Source organism: Macadamia integrifolia, unplaced genomic scaffold (assembly GCF_013358625.1).
Source record: "Macadamia integrifolia cultivar HAES 741 unplaced genomic scaffold, SCU_Mint_v3 scaffold998, whole genome shotgun sequence".
NCBI lineage: Eukaryota > Viridiplantae > Streptophyta > Magnoliopsida > Proteales > Proteaceae > Macadamia > Macadamia integrifolia.
Window position 1 is genome coordinate 188493 of NW_024870614.1, and position 19759 is coordinate 208251.

At 39.8% G+C, this 19759-nt stretch overlaps 1 protein-coding gene across 2 annotated transcripts in view; it reads left to right on the plus strand.

Moving 5' to 3' along the window:
* LOC122070764 (nuclear pore complex protein NUP98A) overlaps positions 1-19278 on the plus strand; it is a 31446-nt gene extending 12168 nt beyond the window's left edge. For both annotated transcript variants that reach the window (XM_042634960.1, XM_042634961.1), the window contains exons 4-13: positions 3903-4490; positions 4651-4875; positions 4982-5634; positions 6585-6648; positions 6728-6788; positions 7238-7382; positions 7588-7704; positions 7852-8029; positions 14957-15019; positions 18353-19278. In XM_042634960.1, the coding sequence (XP_042490894.1) occupies positions 3903-4490; positions 4651-4875; positions 4982-5634; positions 6585-6648; positions 6728-6788; positions 7238-7382; positions 7588-7704; positions 7852-8029; positions 14957-15019; positions 18353-19017 (2759 nt within the window). In that variant the 3' untranslated portion in view covers positions 19018-19278. The remainder of the gene's footprint in view (positions 1-3902; positions 4491-4650; positions 4876-4981; positions 5635-6584; positions 6649-6727; positions 6789-7237; positions 7383-7587; positions 7705-7851; positions 8030-14956; positions 15020-18352) is intronic.
* Positions 19279-19759: the final 481 nt, after the last annotated feature.

A 19759-nucleotide genomic window follows, 5' to 3' on the forward strand; every position in this document is an offset into this window, starting at 1 on the left:
GCATTCAGCTGTTGTTCTTGAAGGTTTTTCTCATTTTTCTCTCTCCTAGGTCAGAAAACAAGAAAATGCATAACTCTATAACGAGTCGTCAGAAGCTTTTCATATTTGGCGGTTTTTGTACCCTTGGTGGGCCCTACAATCGATCAAATTTATAGCTCAATTGGAGCCCTACAGACCTGGCCGCACTTTTCTCTCTCCAGGTCTATAGCATGTCTTTCTCTCTCCTATCGGGTTGGGTTTTGAGTTGGTTTTGCTCCTGCATTGGTATTGTATCCTTGGGGGTTTATTTGATGGTCTTATTTCTTTGTTTCCTGCTCCTATTTGTATTGTATGGGGTTATAAACTGCTGGGGTAGTTTCTTGTAATCTACTCTTGCATTAGGTGGTAACTCCGCCAAGGTCAACGGTGCTATCCAGATCGCCATGGTTCGTCTTGAGGATGAATTTCGTATTATCCTCATCGCCATGGCTTGTCTTGAGGATGAATTTCGTAATATCCTCATCACCCATACAAACCCATTTGAGATCGACTCACTCCTTGAATCTAATTCCTTTTCCACCCACTCGAGCAGCCCTATAGTTGACGGCTCCGACGAATTTGATTCTGGTGATGACCACTCAGTTGATGGTGGAGGTGGACGATGCAGCAGCGTCAGCATCAGAGAAGAGGAGATGCGAGAGGGAGAAGGAAGTATGAGTAATAGTGGGATTCATACTCTAAACTGCCATTCCACTAACAATATCCGTGAGATCAATTTAATCCCACCCGATGCCATCTAAGTCTTCAACTTCGGCAAGGCTATCAGCATCAGTTGCTGATCACCGGAGAAGCTCTTCAAGATTCTTGACCTCTACGAAGCCCTGTCCGACCTCTTGCCGGATGTCGATGAGGTGTTCGGGTCCAAGTCGTCCAAGTCCAAGCGACAAAGATACTGTTGAGGCTTGCCGAGGCCATCAGAGGAATTCAGTCGAAATTCGAGAATGCCGTGCAGCGCGAGACCTCTAGGATTTCTGTTCCAGGTGGGACAATTCATCCCTTGACTAGGTACGTCATTAACTATATTAGTCTCATCTCTGAGTACAAGCAGACCCTTCTCGACCTAATCGTGTCCATCTTGGTCTTGAGTTTTACTTAGGTAATAAAAATGTTAATAGAAACTGGGGAATAAATGATTCATTTTCTTCTGGTTGTCGCGAGTCCCTCCACGGCCGCTGTCTGTTGCTGCTGCCGCTGTCGTTGCCGCCGCCGCCGCCGCCGCCGCCGCCGTGATCGCTAGTGCTCTGAACGTGATCGCTAGTGCTCTGAACGTGAAGGTATCGAGTTGGGGTCAGGGTATATAGTATCTTTCAATTTGGGGATGGGGACTTTTAAATGGGTTGTTTAGGTACTTCACATTTAATAAGGGCATTTTGGTATTTAAAAAAAAATATAGTAGCTGACATCAGCACATAAGATATATTTCGTAATAGCGACTGACAGCAGGGGGTCTGAGTATAATTTGGTATTACAGAGGGGGTGTTCTTATAATAGTGGCATTCTCTAGGGGGTGGCACTGTAAATTACCCTTATTATTATTGATTTGCCTGTGGGTAGTTAGGGTTTTTGGTGCTTGACTTCTATCGATCTAATCCAGTTTTGTTCTCCGTCTCTCTATTCTGTTGGGAGGTTGAAGACAATCTCCCACATAATTATTTAACCATATTCTTAGTAATTACCTAAAACCCTATGATTCTGAGTTTTTTTATTTTATTTACTAATCTTATTTTAGTTTTCAGAGAAACCCTTTCTTCTAAGTTGTACTTCCATTTGCCCCTTTCATTTGTTTACTTACATATAAGGTGTTGCATTATTACTAAATTATGGAGTTTCCACTACCATTTGTTATTTGAAACAGTCTCTCCTGCAAAGCAGAGGATAAGGCTGCATACATTTTCCTGTCCTAGACCCTGCAGTAGCGGGAGCCTTGTGCACTAGGTTCCGCTCTCTCTCCTTTTTTTTTAATGGAATTTCCACTACCATTGTTATTTGAGTTGATCATCTGGATGGACCCAGTGTCCCGCCCCGGGATCACACCACTCTTTCTCTTTCTTACTCACTTGATGCTGGTCATTAGCACAACTCACAAGTATGCCAATAGGTTAGGTGTTTATTCCACACTTACCTGATTTTGAGTAAGAGAAAGGGGGAAATGGAGCCAATGAATCAGCTACTTAATCTGAGGAGGAGTTGATTCTTGAAAGTAATGTTCTGTCTATTAAATATCATAAAAGGAATTTGCATCTTTCTTTAACTTATTCTTCCCTTTTAAACAAAGACCTAAGTTCTAAACTTCATATGATGATTAAATTTATCAAATGTTCTTTTCTTTATGTTTAATCTAATTGAAGAAAAAATTTCTTTTTGGCTGAATTCATTCTAGAAAGTGTTAAGTAAACAAAAATACTACTTGAAGATCTTAGATTGTTGTACTGCCATTTTTAATAGTAGTTCGTTTTATTACATTTTTGGGTTGTGCCACTCGTCCTCTCCCAAGTCATTTGCACCCCCCCCCCCCAGCCCAAAAAAATTGAAGTGGCTGGAGAGGGGGATGCAGTGGATGAAGCATACCTGTTCACTCCATCTTCTCTGTTTCTAGAGGAGCATTGACAGACTTGTGAATTTTGATCTCTTGCTCTTTTGCTCTTTTCAAGGTGGCATCTTCTCCTCAGCTGAGGAACTTAACAGATCTTTAATCTCTTAGACTCTTGCTCTTTTTGCAAGTTTAAATTTAAAACCCAATTGTAGAAAGCTACACTTCATCGCGAACTCTTGGTGGCGGCATCATCCTTATGGGTCTCTCTATATCTCTCTCTTTTATGTCTTACAGTAAAATATTGAGATTTGATATAATAAGTGAACATATGATATAATATACCTAGGGCCCACTCCCAAAAGTTACAGACCTCAATTAAAAACTGATTTTTCTCACTCTCGCATGATATCATAGACCTAGGGTCCAATGGCAAATCTATGGAGCCCTAATGGAAAAGCCTATTTTGGAATCTTCATTTGAACTGATAAAAATTGATAAAATACATTATACTTACTGATTATTTGCATTTAATTTACCCTTTCTGGCAACACAATTGTTTTATGATAAAACAATAACCAATAATATGTTCCGATAAAAAAATCTGTATACACCTGTGATGCACAATTGAGGCTGAACCGGGTTGACCCTTCGGGAAATCTCAACCGAGACGAACCAGATCTGACTTGATTTTTTGGATCAATAGTATATTTTAGGATTTACTTTATTTAGGAAATATTGAGTTATGTTATTTGGGAATATATGTAATCTTTTATTTTGGGTAGTTTTTAGTCCAATAGGGAGTTACCACTTTAAGTTTTATTCTGTTTCTAATTTTATTAGTTAGCATTTAGGGAGTAATTAGTAGTTTCTATTTCAGTTTTAGATTTTGATTAGGCAAGTTTTAGTCTCAATTTGTTATATAAAGGCATGTAGCCCAAGTAATTAGACAGATTATGAATGATGAATTAATTAATTGGTTGAAACCTTGTGGTTTGCTTGGTCGTGTGAACTTCTTCCTCCCCTCCCCCATTCTTCTCTTCTCCCTTGCAACAATTTCTTCCCTATTTCTGTCGGTCCTCCATCAACCTGATTCCCTGAACCTGAGTTTTCGGGTTTGTTGATACCGACACACCAACTGTTTATTCGTTGCCTATGCTTTTAGTCTTACCGAAGTTTCCATTTTATGAAACTCTTACGAACAGTGTCTTACTGATTAGCTAGTTGGGAGATTCTATATGGTCTGGTTATTAATCAAATTATGATGTTCTCTAACGAGTTTCTTTTTGATTGTTTTCTTGATTGGCAACTCCCTTTCCATTTCTTTATACAGGATCTTCTTCTGTCTTTGGGCAGAAGCCTGCTTTTGGAGGCTTTGGATCGACTCCTCAAACAAGTCCATTTGGAAGCACATTTCAGCAAACTCAACCAGCATTTGGTAGCAATCTGTTTGGTTCAACGCCCTTTGGTGCATCAAGTCAGTCTGCATTTGGTGGTTCTAGTACACCAGCTTTTGGCGCAACAAGCTCACCTGCCTTTGGTGCTACAAGCAGCCCAGCATTTGGTGCCACAAGTACCCCTGCTTTTGGATCTTCGACAACTCCAACATTTGGTAGCACGGGAACAGCCTTTGGTGTGTCCAGTTCACCGGCTTTTGGATCTGGGGGAGCATTTGGGGCTTCAAGCACCCCTGTTTTTGGGGCTTCTAGTACTCCTGCTTTTGGTGCTTCCAGTACTCCTGCATTTGGTGCTTCCAGTACTCCTACTTTTGGTGCTTCAAATTCTCCTGCTTTTGGCTCTTCAAGTGCTCCGTCCTTCAGTTTTGGTTCATCTCCAGCCTTTGGTCAATCAAGTTCTGCATTCGGTAGCAGCCCATTTGGAACTACTCCATCTCCTTTTGGAGCACAGAGTTCTCCTTTTGGTTAGTGGTTATTTTTTTATTGGTTTTTGCTTATATAGATTGGACATTGAGGATGCTTGGTGTACATGCTCTACTTGGAGTGGTAGGAACTCTGGTAGTTCATATTTTCCCCATTCCTGTGCTTTAATTGATCTGTTTTCATCTTTCCCAATTCATGCAGGATCCCAGGCTACAACACCAACGTTTGCAAGCTCAGGCTTTGTCCCGTCAAATTTTGGAGGCCAACGTGGTGGTAGTAGAGTGACGCCTTACACACCTACACCTGAGGTGGATGGGGGTGGTGCACAGCCTGCTGGAAAGCTGGAGTCAATATCAGCGATGCCTGTTTACAAAGATAAAAGCCATGAAGAATTGAGGTGGGAGGACTACCAGTTGGGCGATAAAGGTATAAGTTTTTTTCAATCAATTACATTTTAGGAGCCTTTGCTTCATTTCTGTGAAGTTTATTTACTTATTCTCTATCTTATTATGCATATAATTTGAATTGTCAGGTGGTCCCAATCCTGCTGGTCAATCTGCTGGAGGGATTGGCTTTGCTGCGCCACCTGCACAGTCAAATCCGTTTGCTCCTTCTCCTGCATTTGGTCAGTCATCCACCAATCCCTTCTCCACACCAACATCTTCCAACCCGTTCGCTCCAAAAACACCTGCATTTGGCTCGTCGGGTTTTGGAACTTCATCCACTCCAGCATTTGGTTCATCTCCCTTCGGCTCATCATCTACATCTAACCCATTTGGTTCGACTTCATCTTCCACACAATCTCTATTTGGAGCATCATCCACCCCTGCATTTGGAGCTAGTTCATCTCCACCTCATTTTGGTGGATCAACAACATCTGCATTTGGGTCTTCTTCCTCAATCTTTGGTTCTGCTTCTGCTCCTGGAACGACTTCAACATTTGGTTCTGGTTTGCATTTTGGCAACACCCAGACAACACCATTATTCCAGTCTACTACACCTTCACTTGTGCAAGCGGGTCCTGCTTTTGGACAGACTACTTCAGCTTTTGGGCAGAATACTGCCTCCTCCTTTGGTCAGTCGAGCATATTCAGCAAACCATCAACTGGATTTGGAGGAAACTTGTTCCCAACCACTCCATCACTGCTGAATTCGAGCAATCCAGTGGGTTATGGGCAAACAACTGTAAGTCACTCATCTAATTAATTGTAATTGCATCTATGTTTTTGGCATTCTTGTGATCTTGTATGGGTTATAGAGTGTTGTGTTGGAAAGATCTTGGCTTGAAATTTGACCAATAATTAGAGTTCAGGATGTGGAATTTTCCTGAGTGTACCTTCTCCATGCATGGGGTTGACCATTGATGCCATTTCTGCTAGCCACTTAAAACTCCTCACTTCTATTGAGAAAATTATTGTGGGGATTTGCTTCCTTATCTGTGATGTAGCAAATGCAAATATTGTTAATCGGGTTTCTTATACCTTTGTGGTTCGAAAAAACCAAAACCAATAAGGTTTCCTGGTTAAAGAGTCGGCTCATGTACTGGCAGGCAGGTTCCTGATGAACATATCTATATAAGTTCAATCCACTCGTTAGCATATCAACCACATTAGGGAAAGAACTGGTGTCTTAGTGGTTTGGTTCAAAGATTGCCATATCCTTGCCTGATGAAATCTGAAGGTTCATAGATTGCCATATCCATTGGATAAGCCCACAAGACTGGTCTTCCAATAGAAGAATTGCCAAGCTTACTGCACCCTTGTCGCATAAGTAGCGACCTGCACGAATGGTGTAACGACTGCCCCGCTGTCTCCGACATGGACCCGGTGAAATTGAATTCTCCGTGAAGATGCGGAGTACCAACGGCTAGACGGTAAGACCCCGTGCACCTTGACTATAGCTTCGCAGTGACAACCTTGATCGAATGTGTAGGATAGGTGGGAGGTGGTGACACACAACGACCAATCCTGAAAGACCACTCTTTCGTCTAACGATGCCTAACTGCCGCACCGATCATTCGAGGGGGGGGGGACAAAATGAGCATATCTCCAAATTTGTTTGTATGCCTTTTTATTTTATTTTTTAATATGAATATGAACTCTATCCATAGCTTACTCTTTCTGCTCCTTTTTCAGTCTCTGCAACCTTCTCAGACATCAAGTGCTTTTTCTTTTGGAAACATTGGACAGACACAACCAGGTACTTACAGGTTGTATTACTTCTTTCTGGCCTTCACTTGAATTTTGTCATTGACAGTTTTTCTTTCTTTCTATTTCAGGAGCTTCAAGTGGATTTGGTGGTGTTTCGAGTGTCTTTGGTCAGGGAGCATTTGGACAATTGTATGTTTTATCTACTTTTGTTGTCCCCTGTTCCCCCCCCTGGCCGGTTTGATTTCTAATATTTCGGACAGTAGTGATAGTTCTTACCATAACAGATATTGGACCAGCTGTCTTGTGTTTTCCAACATGTTCTAAATCTGCACTATATATTTTGCTATTGTGGCTTGATGGAAATTGCATATGAGGATATCCTGAGTGGATATAATTTAATTTAATTTTTAGAATATGTTCTTGCCACTGTCATTAGCGAGTGAAGATGTTCTTCCATAGTTTTTGTCCTTAGTCCTATTCAATATGGAAAGCACAAAGCACTTAAATGTCCAAAGCTAGGATATTTATTTTATTTTGATGCATTGTATTATGCTTACTTTTTATTTGTCGAATAAATTTTCAATTTTTTTAAAATCAATGTAATGATTCCTGCTGGTTGAAATTTGTATCTTCCACAGGCCTGCCACTCAGGGTTCCATGGGCATACAACCAGTGTCTCTGTCAAATTCAAATCCTTTTGGAACTCTTCCTGCAATGCCTCAGATGTCAATTGGTCGCACTGGATCTGCACCCTCAATTCAGTATGGAATTTCTAGTATGCCGGTAGGGCTTCATTTGGTTGACCTTGGTCTGTTTGGTTGTATCATATGTTCTTTTTACTGTATTTAAAACTTGGGATGTTTGTCTGTACTCGTGTACAGAACTGTGCTTGCATTCTGTCATAAAATAGTGAAAAAAGAGCTGCATGCTTGCGTTGTTGCATCTCCAACGACTTCTTATGTATGGAACTAACATTGTTTACATATAGGTCACGGACAAGCCTGCTCCAGTAAGAGTTTCCTCCCTGTTAACTTCTCGGCACTTGTCTCAAAGAAGGATGAGGTTGCCAGTAAGGAAATATCATCCTAAAAATGATGGTCCAAAGGTGAGGATGGTTCTGTTGCTGAAAGCCATTGAAGATTTCATTATGTAAAATTGGACAGTCTGACTTGGGACTCTTGCAGTTTGTCTTTCGTTTTGAGAGTTTTCCCGAGCATGTGGAAAGATGATTAACTCACCTGTTCCCATGCAGGTCCCCTTTTATAGTGATGATGAAGAAGCACCTAGCACACCAAAGGCAGATGCTCTTTTTATCCCAAGGGAGAACCCGAGAGCACTGGTTATTCGCCCCACAGAACAATGGCCCTCTAAAGCTAGTGTAGATAAAGTGCCATTGCTGAAGGATACTAATAATCATGCTCATGAAAATGGCAAGTATTTCTTCCTTGTCTGCATCCAAATAGATACATTTTGATTGTATGTTGCAAGTCCACTTGTATGATTAGGTCATAGGATTAATTAAGAAAGGGGTACAGTGTTGGTGGTCTGGTCCCAAGTATGACCTCCTTTTTGGAGGGCAAGAATCCATGTTCCCAACCCCTTTTAGGTGAGATTTTTCTGTTTTTTGTTGCAGTTTGCTCCTTTCTTTTTACTTTTCTTTTGACGTCTTTGATTGTCTCCATGTAGCTGACCCCATTTAGTTAATTAGTTAGGATAAGGCTGAGTTGTTGTTGTTGTTGTTTGTACAATGTTGGTGGTAAATGGATTTCTTGGTTTAGTGCAATTATTTGATGTATTGGGAGGAAATACAACTGGATTTTCTGAAGCATCAATGTGGTTCCTTGAAGTTCAAGTTTCATCATTGATCAGCATGTGATTTGGACTAATGTTTTTAATGCAGTTCAAGGTTCTAGAAAGGGATCTACAAGCAAGGACTACATTTTAACAAGGATATTTTAGGAATCGATAGAACAGAGCAGGGGGCTGAATAGAAAACAATGAGAGTTAAATATATTTCAATCTAATAGTCAGATTACCCAGAAATTTAACCGAGTGTAGTAATAGTTGAGAGATCTTGAAAATCAGAGGTCTAAAATTAGATGAAACCCAGTTGTGTTAGTTTTCAAGCTAGATCCAAGATCAGAGAAAATAAGAAAATATGGTGACCAGATCTCAGTTTCTGGTCTAGAATGATTCTAGCAGATCTCAATAATGTAGGACTGGATTTGACAACCAAACCAGACCCAAACTGCGGGAACTTTTAAACCAAGAACAACCACATAACCTCCACAATAATCCATAGCAGATTGATATACCAGCAAAAAATCAGACCACAGAAAAGAAAGAGGAAACAGCAGTTATCGAACACAGTAGTCAATAATATCCAACCCAGAATTCAGCAGATCAGTAAACTAGAACCCAGCAGTAATAACAAGAGGCAGCAGTCCCAAACAACAGCAGGAAAATAGTAGGGCAGAATTAGACAGATCAGCAGTCAAATCTGGTTCTATTCTGGCAGATTCACTACATGACAAAATTCTGGAGATTTTGAATTTCTCTGTGACAGCAACTTAGAATCAGACCCACATTGGGTCGATCCATGAGGGAATATAGGGGAACAATCAACCTCAATTTGGGGGCTAAACAGTGGCTGGAACTGACTCCAGCAGAAGAGGCCGAAAGGTAGTATTTCAGAATTTCTGGGCAGAAAAGTTGCAGTATAAATACCTGTGTTGCAGCAGTGTAAGATCTTGAGAAAAGAGAAAATACTTGAAGAAGAAGAAAACACTTATAGTAGATCCTCCTGGGCTTCCCACCGCAAGGAGTTGAATGGATCAAACACCACTCCCTTCCACTGTGATCAAACACACAGCAGTCTTAGTAGAGACATAGCAGCAAGCTTCTTTTTTTTCATTCATAAATTTTCGCTCTACTAATGATAGCTCTCCTTTATTTATAATAATGATGGGGGGTTACATAAACTAGAAACTAACTTTAGTTTCCAAAAACTAAAATAGGAAACTAAAAATTAGAAACTCACCTAGTTACTAAAACTGGAAATAGAAACTAGAAAATAAGAAATACTGAAATTAGAAACTAACTAACCCCATCAAAGCCCAACTAAAAAGGAAACTAATGAAAAAGAGAAACTAACTAGTAATCTCGTACTCAATCTTAGAGCCCCCTTTTAGACATATAAAAGTGGTCTATTACACTCAAAACACATGGGATCAAAGGCCCAATATGTATAGAACCCAACCCTAGGCTTATTCCTAATAAAATAGGCCTATTTTGGTGATTAATCTGCATCACTCAGATTTGCAGTTCAGATATAATAGCCAGAACTATGCAATCAGTATTGGGAAAACAGAGAAGAAGATAAAGGTTATGGTAGGATCAACAAAAGAAGAAATTAATAAGAAGAAATATCATCGGGCTATGAAGAACCAGAACCAAGGTTCAAAATATCGGTTTCGACCCTTGGGGAGACCGAAGTTTTGGTCAAAATCTGGGAAATTTCAAGGAATCCATGGAAAATTTCCTGGTTTGGTAGAAACTTTGGTTTCGACTCCCCAAAATGTGTTTTTTTGGCCTATTTTTTGTGTACGTCCTATTCTAGACATTTCTAATCCATTCACATAATTAGTTTCATGGAAAAAAATACCTAAAGTCAAACTTGTGGTGTTGACCAAAGTTTGCTAATGTACGTTGAGTCGTTGACTGAAACTATACTACATAAGTACATATATAAGTTACTAACTAAAAATAATATTACATAACTGTGAGTTCTCTCTCAAGTCTCAAGTCTCAAGTCTCAAGTCTCAAGTCTCAAGTCTCAACAATCAACAGTCAACACTCAACACTCAATAGTCGATAGTCAATAGTCAACACTCAACAGTCAATTCCTAGTAGTCTCCAAGGATATTCTATAAAAAAATACCTTTTTGGTCCAAGCTCCCTTTTTTAGGTTGATTTGCTATGAATATCCAAAATCCAAGCTTAGAATAAAAATTTGATGCACGGGGGCAAAATCTTGAGTGTTTTCCTAAGTTTCCCACTTCACAGAGAAGAATGGGGAGAGGGTTAAAATTTTGAAATAAGAAGGCTTGGTTTCCCATTTAAGAAGGTTTTGTCAAGGTTGGTTCCACCCAAAGGGTCGAACCCATTGGTCCACTCAAAATGTGGGAATTTTGGTCGATACTGATCGAAACCATTGACTTTTGAAAGTCACATGGTATTTGGTATCGGAGTCCTGTGATACTGTGGAAATGTGGAAAATTTCGACGGTATCGGTCGAAACCTTGAACCATGACCAGAACTATAAGAAGAATAATAGAGAAAGGGCAATCGGGCAGATTTGGAATACTCCAGTCCCATATACACAATAGCAAAGCAGAAAAACACTTCAAAATCTCATAATCCAATCACCCAATTATGCTCAAATCACATGTGAGTGAGTGTGTGTGTGTGTACAAATTAATGCAGTTCAGGGATCTAGTGAAAGTCTAGAAACTAGAAATACAATAATATCAAGATCAATAGAAAAATAGTAGGGACAACATGCGGACAGATTAGTGGTCTGATAGGAGAAATTAGATAGCTAGTAAAAGAGTGAGTGATCAGTATTCATAGAAACTATGTCGAACAGCCTACTGGTGCAAAGTTACCAACTGATTCAATTTGAAAGTCTCGGCACAAATTGTAGGACGACGGTATAGGCCTAGTAAAGTTAGGAAAACAGGGCAGTGTTACTAGTACTTTTATGTAGCTATCCAACTTCAGCAAATTAAATCAGGATTCAAGAGGGTGAATAACTAGAAGTTTATATTCAAATTTTGATGCAAGTCTGTTTGGTTAATGGGGAGTAATGGCTGATTGAAGTAAACTGAAAAATGAAAATGGAAACCAGGACAGGAGTACCACCAACGGTGGAAAAGTAAGAATAAGAAAAATAAAAGAGTAGAAAGAGAATAGACAATGAGAAGGAAAGACCATGCTTGATAACAGTATATCAGAAGAACTACGAAATCAGATCTAGAAGACAAATCCCTGAAAGGACTCTTAATCATTCTCACACACTGAATAAAGTGAGACTTAAAACAGAACTCTATCTAGCTAGTAAGTTAAAGAAAAAGGGTGTACCCAGTGCACGAGGCTCCCACCACTGTGGGTTCTGATGAGGGTCGCAACCTTACCCCCTCTTCGCAGAGAGGCTGTTTCCTTACTTGAACCCGTGGCTATAATCTATCTAGCTAGTAAGTTTCATAATCTAGCTTAAATACCAGCCAGTAATCTCATGCACTGACTTCACCTTCATTTTATAGGTTTATATTTTAAGCCCATTACAGTGAAACCAATAAAAATAAAAGCCCAACCTATGTTATAACTAGCAAAAACTCAATTTCAGCTCATTGAATTGCCGCTAACACCTTGTGGGCCTCCCGACACTTTATCAATCAAGGTTTCAACCAATATCAAAGCATAAGAAGAGAATATAATAGACTTCCCTCACAGTGTTGATACTCGTTTTTATTAACAACTAATCAACAAGTAATTACAACAATACCCCTACTTAACTTAAGGTTTAAGGTATTCACCCAAAAGAAAAAACTTAAAGTTTAAGGTATCAGTATCGCGTATCGTATCGGTTGGATACTTAGAGACATATCGTATTTTTATCGCATCGCATCGCATCAGATCAGAGATACTCAAGATACGCTAAAGCTACTCACATAAATGGTCAAGATACGCATGAAAATACATTTTTGGAGCAAAAAACAATATGCATAAACACTATATAACATGTATTATGCATAAATACTAAAATGGAAAAATTTTTATAATGAGATAAGTGCATCATATTGAAATTGTTATAAAGTATGGGGTTTCTTTTATGTAGCAACAGTCTAGTACCATGAAGAGTGTCGGGGTGGTTCATACTCATAGCTGAAGGGTCTTTAGGAATAGGAGCAACTAGGATGGTGTTGTGCACTGACCGACATAGGCACAATATTGACCCCAGTCAAAATAGTTATGGTAATGTCTCTCCGACTCATAGTAGATCTGATGTAGAACTACTACATATAATTTTCCCAAAGTAATAGAACTTGGTTTGTGGAAGAAATGGGAAAAAAAAAAAATTCAAACATGAAAAAAATTCTTGAATCTCAGTTCTAATCCTTACAAATGATGAAGTTTGGTGCTATCAAGGTTTAAGATCTTGATCTCGCCCCTAGTCTCGCTGAACCAAAAAAGAGAGATCTTGTATTTTTTCCTGGTCGACTCGGTGATTGGTCTTGGTGGCCATATGGTCTTTATAGCCCCATGGAACTTGCCATTTCCCCTATTTTATGCCTTCTAGACATAGTGGAAACATTGGTTTTTAAAAATCAAACCCAAAATGGTACTTTGACTTTGTACCCTATGTAAGTAGTCTTCAGACCCTTCACCCTAGGCTATTCCACAATAAAAACAAAAAACTACTGACCATGTTTCTATGAAAAAAAAAAAGGTTTTGAGAAGTTTTTACCTAAAACTATTCTTGAGAAGAAAAATATTTCCAAAGGTTGAAGTGATAATCTCCAATCACCAGGTGTTGAAGTTGTTAATCTACACTGTAGAGGAGAATTTGGTAAGAAAAACCACCTAAAGCTCACTTTTTCTTCACAGCAGGGCGAGATAGGCGAGTGATGTTGGTCTCGAGTCGAATCGAGACCAAGATATTCACGGAGATCCCGACCGAGATATTGTACATTTTATATATCGCCTCTCATCTCGTCTCTTCATTTTAAGATAGCAAGGTAATAGAGAGATCTCTTCAGTTTGTACTGAAAACCCCAACTCAAATCTAAGGCAAAAAACCAGGTTAAGGGGGCTCAGAAGCATTCTCGGTTGGGAGTTTTGGAGCACCCCCCCCCCCCATGTTTTCTTTTGGGTTCTGAATCGAGATTGAAGCACATGGGGGTTTCAAGAGATGTATTGATGGTATCGTATAGTATCGCACTATATACCACCGTATTGGCCAATATGGTGGATATAGTAACCCTTAAAGAAAGAGATATGTATCTCACCATATTGTATTGATACCCACTGATACCAATACGTTATGGTGTGATACTTTAAATTTGTTAACTAAACAACTACCAAGACAAATAAACTCCTTCACTAACACTCCTCCTCAAGCTGGAGCATAGACATCATCCATGCCCAGCTTGGAAGTTGGAACTCCTTGCAAGAAAAGTTGGACGAAATAATGCCTTAGGAAACATGTCACCAAGTTGATTTCTAGATGCAACGAAGAGTGTAACAATCAACTTTTTCATCACTACATCTCGTACAAAATGGCAATCAACTTCAATGTGCTTAGTGTGCTCATGAAACACTGGTTAGTAGCAATATAAATTGTTGTCTGGTTCTCACAAAACATATTGATAGGCTTGTTAGTTGAAAACCTAAGCTCTTGGAGGAGAGACTGCAACCACATCAATTTTGCCGTAGTATGAGCCCTAGCTCTATACTCAGCCTTGGCATTTAAGTAAGTGATTCATGGCCTGAAGAAGATGATGCTCCAGGTGCAGAAATAGAGTTCGTGTAATTGGAAGACATCCCATCAGAACCCCCATCAGTAACTGCTGAATTGGCCAACTGTTGTGCCCATTCAGGTTTGCCAAATTTGGCCCAACATTTATCAACAGTATGATTGGGCTTACCACCTTAAGAACATTGGTGCACATGCTGATTAAACTGTTGTCCTCCTCCACGTCCTCCAGCACCACGTCCTCTCCCTCCCCTTGAACCTCGACCAGTAACAACCCATAATTAATCAGCCCATAGCCCATATACCCTATCCATGGTCCAGAATAAGGTCTCCCCATGCCCAATTGGGCAATGACGACTGCATCCGTTTTGTCTTGCCTATGCTCTTGATGAGAAGATTACTTACCCTGCATTAGAGGAAGACCTTGAGCAGCTCCTGGCTTGGGTGGTTGTCAATCAACTCTGATGACCTGGACATCCCTTGATATTTGCAATTGAATATCCTCATTATCCTGCTGTCGGGTCCTGTCATGTCCTTGAAGGTTGTTTCTGTGTCATTTCTTTCATGTATTGCAATGTGGGGATACAAACTCTAGTTTGTATTTGTCCTCCTTTTACCATCTTTTGCTGGATGAGGCAACTCTGCTAACCTCAAGGATTCCACATTAATTTCAGAGATGGGCATTTACTCTAGCTGTCTATTATAATCTATTTCACCCCCAAAGTATAACAATATTGACATTTTGGTGGACTCAACTTGCGTTGTGCACTTGTGCTTGTCTTCATATAAATTTTATTGACATGATACTCTTCTCATTCAGGAAAAATATCTGGGGATGTCGCAGCTTCTGCTTCAAATGGTGCTGTTGCTCATGATAAAGATAGTAAGCTCTAGTCTATAATTTATTTCACGATAGATCGATTTGCCCCTCCTTGATACTCTAATTTCTTTAGATTTATCATTAGTATTAGTTGGTGTAGTGTTTTGAAGTTTCAACTGAGTACCTTGTCCAGCAGTTGTGCACACTTTGTGGTTGTGGACAACTGTCAGCTGATTGGACTTCACCATGTATCAAAATGAAGGTTTAAGAATTTGTTGATGAGTCAATGTTTTTGAAAAAAATATGGAGGGCTAAAATACAAGGGTAAGAGTCTGATACATGTTAAGCCACGGATTTGGAGAAATGGTCTGTCCAGTAGATTCCCTCCATCTATCTGATGGGCCAAATGACTTAGTCAAGATCTGCCAGATAGAAAAATCTTTCCTTGTTCGCAAAATATTTTTCCTTAGTGCTACCTTTATGTTATTGTTATTTGTGAAAAGTTTTGCTTGTTAATTCTCATAGTAATATTGGTTACCTAATTCCATGATGTGGCTTCTTAGTTCATTCAAGGGTACCCAATTCTTTACCCAATAAGAAAAAGAAGAAAAGGGTACCCATTTCTCTACTTCTGTTAAGTTTCAGTCCAGAAGGACCTTGCATTATAGCAACCTGTCTTCTTTTTGGAAAGTTTTGAATAAAAAGTGGACAACGTCTTTCTTTTACAAAACTACAGGCTTTGGAGTCTGCAGTGAAGGGTTTTATTCATGTGGAAGGCTAATATGGCAGATCTAGTGAAGGAGGATTCTATGGATTTAGTCATGTGTACAGTTCCTTGGTAACATCAGCCCCATGGACCAACTTTTATTGAACTTCCTCTTGCATGGTAGCCCTAGAATAGTTCTGAATTTTCTTGTACTTGATTTAAGAATATGGCACCTTAATATGAATGCTGAAACTTAACTCATGGATAAGGGATGACATGAGGAACATTTGGAAATTTTGTTGAACTGCCAAACCCTGCTCCCATGTGGAAAAGTGGTTTCGTGAGTCCTGACTTTGCCTGTTTGGCATGACAGCAAACCCACTCTCTTAAGAATTTCAAACATTAACTGTTCATGAGGAAAAATATTCCCAATACAGGACAGGCCATAGGTTGGTGGAACAGGGAACTCAAATGTGTAGCTACCAGAGGGCCCCCTTGTGGTTTATGGGTACCGATCCAGATCAGTCATTGAACTGGCGAGGAGGTTGATTCCTAATTTGGCCAGTGCAATTGAAAAGTGAACATGAGAAGTTTAAAATTTGGATGCGGCCATGTATGGTATAGTGATTGTTTGGGTATTTTGCTGAAATTTCTGATTCATGAAAGAGGGGGATTGGGGGGTGGATGGGTGGGTGTGGGCGTGGGAATTAAACAATTTTCATGGGAGGAGGTCCTTGTTTTTATTTTGGAACAGAATCCATTCAATCCCCATACCCCATCTATCTGTTGGATTCATTCTGACACCTTAAATACATTCCTCTTCTAACACAGAATGGTCCCCAGATAGTGTTGCGCACTAGATCTTCATCAATCACTAATTCTATTATCCAATGCATACTTCTTCCACCACAATTATTCTTGGTGAGTGCAAAGAAAATCACAATTGACTCGACTGCATGGATGGGATCGACTATCAGATAGCATTCTGAGCATCTGATCCTGCAAAGTAGGAATTTCAGCTGTCCAATTATATTTCAGTTAGAGCTCACACATGCTTCCCAATAATGTTTGGGGCAAAGGGTTTGTTGGAGTCTTTTAATTTCCCACAAAGCTGTGGTTCGTGTTTGGAATTCCTGGGTATTTGTGGTTCCTAGTCATCCCTACAATATGATTTTTTGCTTACTGCGATTTCTGTGGCTTTGTTCGGTTGTTGTTCCATTTTCTTTTCATATTTTAACATTTAACATTTATTTATCTGTGAGGCTGAGGCAAGCTGTTGTCTTTTGATCTTCGTCTCCACTTCTCTTCTTTGATCTTCCTCTATGTCTTCTTCAAAATTTCTCCTCTTTCTTTTTCTGGTCGGGTGCAGCAGATGATCTGACTTGTAGGATCAGAGAGTAAATTAAGTTTGTATTCTTGGGTCTGGGTTTCTGTGAAATAAAAATAAAATAACAATGCTATGTTTTAAGATAAAATGTGATTTTCTGCATGTTCTGGTTTTACTATCAGAGACGAAATTGAAGAGGTTCCTGGTTCCGGTCAAACCAGGTGCAGTCTGTTTCTCAAAATTGTTGACTTGCCACATCATCCTTCGTTGATAGCTGAAAATAGGTGACCTTGGTTACCACCAAGAAAATCCTTTGCTCTTATTTTCATTGGGTCATCCTCATTTAAAAAAAAATTTCGGTAAGAATTTAAACAGTTATTATAGGGCATTTTTGGTTCTATCTCAAGATCTTTCAAGATATCAAATTTTTGAAGTAGGGAAGAAATTGGTTGGAGGGTGGGAAAGTGTGTTATAGCCCCTATTTGGGGAATGACTAATCTGCATGTACAGTTATTGGCTGGCAGGTGTGGGTAGTCACCTGGTGAGCTTCAGCATCTCTCCTATTTCTTCCAGGCAGTGATTTAAGTAAAGCATGTGATAAAGAAGAAAAGAAAATTTCAAGTGCATCAAGGGAATTAAAAGGAGTGGAAAGAAACTGATATAATTTAAAAAATCAAAGATCAGGTTACTTAGATAATGGTGTCCCTGCTGGTATTTATTTATTTTTATTCATAACCCTTCTTCTGAGGTCTTTGATGCAGGACTCATTAGTCGGGGGCTCAACCATCTATTTGTTATGTGTTTAGGATAGTGGGATTATTAAAGTCACAGTTGTTTTTACCTTTAGTGGAAGAGGGCTTCTTTGACGCCAGATGCTCTATGATAGACAAACAAGTGAATCCAAGCAATTGTTTGCTGAGGTGTTATATGACCAATTTAAGTGCTGCTATGCGATAAATTTATGCATTTTTTGTGTCTTTATAATCATGTGTAACACAGAATAAAATAGAAAATAGTTTAGTAAACATTGGGATTCACTGATGACATGAGTTCTATTACCGTCTTATACCCAGTTCATTTATTTAATTGTGTACATACTTTGTATGCATAATTTTCATTTATATACAAAGTTTCTCTGCTTATGTTTCTTTTGTCACCAGATTTGATCAATTTGATACTGCTTTCATGCTTATACATGTTCTGATATAGTCCTATACCAATTTATTTATTTATTTAATTTTTGTTTACACTATGTATGGACAGTTTACATGTATACACTTTTCTCTGCTTATGTTTCCTTAATCCTTGGATTTGGTCAAATTTATGCTGCCTGCTTTCATTTATGACTCTGGAAATGGTGCAGGTGATCCTTCTGAAGGTGGTACTGACAGGGAAAGAACTACTACCAAAATAAATCTGAAGGCAAATGGGGTACATGATGATCATTCCACACAAAAGGGAGACTCATACATTACACTCACTGGGCACAGGGCTGGGGAAGCTGCAATTGTGTATGAGCATGGGGCTGACATTGAGGCACTAATGCCGAAGCTTCGGCATTCTGACTACTACACAGAGCCCCGAATCCAAGAGCTGGCGGCCAAAGAAAGGGCTGAGCCAGGGTTCTGCCGCCGAGTGAAGGATTTTGTGGTTGGACGGCATGGATATGGCAGTATCAAGTTCATAGGGGAGACTGATGTGCGGCGGCTAGATCTCGAGTCCCTTGTTCAATTTAACCACCGGGAGGTGATTGTATATATGGATGAAAGTAAGAAGCCCCCAGTAGGACAAGGGCTCAACAAACCTGCTGAGGTAACTCTTCTCAACATCAAATGCTTTGACAAGAAGACAGGGCAGCAGTATACAGAAGGGCCAAAAGTTGAGAAATACGAGGAGATGCTAAAGAAGAAGGCGCAAGACCAAGGTGCTGAGTTTGTATCCTATGACTCAATTGAAGGGGAATGGAAATTCAGGGTCAGTCACTTCAGTCGATACAAGCTCCAAGAAGATGATTGCAATTCTGACTGATGTGTTGCATTGGATTGCTGACCGAAAGGGTAATATCGGTGCTTCCGGCATGTGTTGTTGGGGGGAGTGATTTTTTTCTTCAAACTCAAAATTGTCTGTATAGTGTAGCTAATGGTTTGCACAAACTGGTGTTTGGAGGGGGGGGGGGGTTGAGTTTCCTGGCTACTTTGTCGCTTTTTCTGTGTTTTTTTGCAATGTTCTTTGTTTTTCTGCCCCCTGTTCATCACTGGAGTTTGTATGGAACGATGGGTCATTTGTCCACGTATTTTGACTTCTTGATTGGTTTATTAATTTGGTATAGTAATGGGGAAGAAAAGTTGGGGGGTGGGGGGGCGGGGTGGGGTTTGCTTCGTACTGCTTGTCTCTAGGAACAACTCTTTACCCCGCCTAAGCGACCAAGGCTTCAATGAAAGTGGAGGGGATTGACTTCGAACAATCGATTCGTGGTCAGGTGCTTCAGGCCCAAAGCTGAAGAAGGGTTCATCTGGCCATCTTTCTAGACGAAGCGAAGTATCTCCTTGCATAACGCATGCTTTCGTTAGCATTTCATCGTCTTAATAGCCCCGTCATTTCAAAAACCGCTGATGTCTGGCTTTCAAAGTCGTTTGGCCGTCCAGCAAATCAATCAAAATAATAAAATTTTTCATATGCATAAGCATGAAAATACTAAAATACGCCTTCTGGGCTCCTTCCGTAGTAGACTAAGTCGCCTGGTTCCAAAGGCAAGTTCTACTTAGCAAAC